Source organism: Larimichthys crocea, chromosome I (assembly GCF_000972845.2).
Source record: "Larimichthys crocea isolate SSNF chromosome I, L_crocea_2.0, whole genome shotgun sequence".
In the NCBI taxonomy this organism is placed as follows: Eukaryota; Metazoa; Chordata; class Actinopteri; family Sciaenidae; genus Larimichthys; species Larimichthys crocea.
In genome coordinates this window covers 23,802,128-23,804,743 of record NC_040011.1, presented here as the reverse complement: position 1 = coordinate 23,804,743, position 2,616 = coordinate 23,802,128, and the positions used below count along the sequence as shown (strand labels likewise).

The window sequence follows — 2,616 nt, the reverse complement described above, 5'->3', positions numbered from 1 at the left end:
TCTAATTTTCAAAGCCATGAAATGAAGCTGAAGTTCATCATCATATATGTCATGTATGAGGAAAGCTTAAAGAAGGCCAGTGTAGATGGTCTCTTCTATAAATTATAATAATGATGATAATAAAAGTCAGTTTTCAGGTAATAAATACATAAATATCTAATGATGAGCAGTTAGATGCTGAATGAGCATGAATGATTGTAAATCATGTTGCAGGTTTGATTGTGTGATATTTCCTCTCTGTCATGAAGTTGCTGTTCAGTGTTTCTGTGATCACTTCTGCTTCAAACCTTTAAAAGTGTGCGAGCTCCACAAAAGAAAACATCACCAAAGACTTTTTTTTTTCTCTTTTCAATTAATCGTCTTTATTTTACATTTCAAACCCCAACATGATCAGACATTCATCTGAAATCCAAAATAAGTAAATAAATATCATTTTCTTTTTTTTTTTTTTGTATTTAAAAAAATAAAGAAGTGGTCATTGTTCACGTCGGACAGAGAAGAACAGCCTACTGAGAGAGAAAATAATGAAGAAGCATTGAATGAAGAAGACGGATAGAATAAAGCAGGTGCAACGTGTGCGGGGTGGAGGGGGGTCTCCCCACACATTAACAAGACTCTAATATATAATATCTCCCACTATTTAAACAGACTAATCCATCTACATATTTACACTCTATATTTGTGGTTTGATTTGGGCCCTCTTTCCTCCCGCAGGCCCACACACCAGAAATTAAAACTGATCTTTAAATAACTGTAGAGACACAAAGGCGCCTGCGTGGGCCAGAAGAGCTCAGTGATGAGCTGAACTTTGTGCTTTTGGAGCTCTGTGAAGAAAACAACTGTTACAGTTGAGGTTAATTACCATAAAACACTAAGTTAGTTGCAAAACCATCAAAGTCTGTGAGGAGAATCATCAGTGTCTTTACAGGCTCCGTTGACGCAACAAAGATAAATAAAAAGAGTGATAACGTGGACAGGGAGGGAGAGTCTGTGACAGCCCCAAAAAGTTCGTCTCCGTTCGGTTTGGAGTCACTTGGAGTCGCTGGCCAGCCGCGGCATGGTGACGGTGCTCATGCTGGAAACATGCGGAGGCGGGACTTGGCACATGCTGCACGGACAAGGCATCCCGGTGCCGACGCCCCAGTGCTGGAAACTGCTGCCCAGCGGCCCTGCGCTGGCAGCGGGCGCTTTGAGGAGTCCGTGATGGGGTCTGACCGAAGTGACGGCGGCGATGCCGGGCGCGGACAGAGAAGCGGTCGAGACTGCTGGCGGGAGGAGCGGGTGGTGCACCGCCGGGTGTGGGGCGTGAGAAGCCGCCGGGTGTCCTGGCACGGGTCCCGCGTGTGTCATAGTCCCGCAGGCTGATGGGTGGAAGCCGCCGTGGTGTCCGCTGCTGCCGTAGATCTCGCTCACCAGCCGCTTCATCTCCTCCAGTGAGTTGCTCAGCATCAGGATGTAGTTTCTAGCCAGCAGCAGGGTGGCGATTTTGGAGAGTTTACGCACAGATGGTCCGTGCGCGTAGGGCATGACCTCCCGGAGCCCGTCCATGGCCACGTTGAGGTCGTGCATCCTTTTCCTCTCGCGGCTGTTGATCTTGAGGCGGATGGACTGCAGCTCGCCCTCTGACAGGAGTTTACGGTCTTTCTTGGCAAGCCGGAGCGCGAGCTCCTCGTCGGAGGCGGAGAGGCCGCGCAGGCTGGAGATGTCTGGAGAGTCGCTCTGTGTGGAGGACACGGCTCCGGAGAAGCCGTGCACGGATTTCTTCAGGGTGGCCAGAAAGATGTCGTCTACCTCGGGAGATGATGGTCTGCTCGACACGCGGCTTGTATCTGAGTCCATGATCTAGGTCCGGCACGGGGCTCTGAAGAGAGAGAGCTTCGTTAGTTAATCCACACGTCGTGCCACCACAACTCAAGACAGTATACACTTTATTATGACGTGTGATTAAAAGTTACAACAGTTTTATCTGTTAATTAATAATTAAAAATCGACGTGCGTAAAAACGAAATTTGGTTTTGGAAAAATTTGTAAATTCTGCATAATTTGAACATTTAAACGAAACTTTTCTGCTTCATAATTTATCTTCACATCAATATTGAATCGTGAGATAAATTGTCAGTCTTTATATTTTTTCTACACTGTTTCTAATTCCCTCTGTATCGACATAAATCTCTCAAACAACCATAACAATCTGAGTCAGGTTTCACACATTATCACTCAGAATGTCTAAAAAAAGAATCAGACACGTACCAAAAGTGTTTCCAGGCGCGATGCTGAGGAAAAGCTAAGAATCCACTTGTTACTCCAAATCGCATCTGACAGCCACTTTGGCACGCCTGCGTGAGAGCGCACGGTTTTATGGCTGGCTGGAGCGCACAGAGGCCGGGTCACCAGGACAACGCGGTATCTGTCCCGGCTGCCTGCCTGCGACCAATCAGCTCCATGGAAAAGAGGAGGGGAGGAGGGGGGAGGAGGGGGAGGAGGAGGAGGAGGAGGAGGAGGGTGGCAGAGGGTCCTCCAGCCTGATGTAATTACCAACACACAGCATTAAGTGAAATCAGACACACTCCCTCCTACATATGGCCCCTTCTTGTGAAAATGTTGTCCCGCGCGTGG

At 47.6% G+C, this 2,616-nt stretch overlaps 1 protein-coding gene across 1 annotated transcript; it reads right to left on the bottom strand.

Moving 5' to 3' along the window:
• Positions 1-371: 371 nt before the first annotated feature.
• Positions 372-2,374, bottom strand: olig2 (oligodendrocyte lineage transcription factor 2). The gene is made up of 2 exons (XM_010735704.3): positions 2,251-2,374; positions 372-1,861 (listed from the first exon to the last, which is right to left on the bottom strand). The coding sequence occupies exon 2, from the start codon at positions 1,837-1,839 to the stop codon at positions 1,030-1,032; it is 810 nt and encodes a 269-aa protein (XP_010734006.2). The 5' UTR covers positions 1,840-1,861; positions 2,251-2,374; the 3' UTR covers positions 372-1,029.
• Positions 2,375-2,616: the final 242 nt, after the last annotated feature.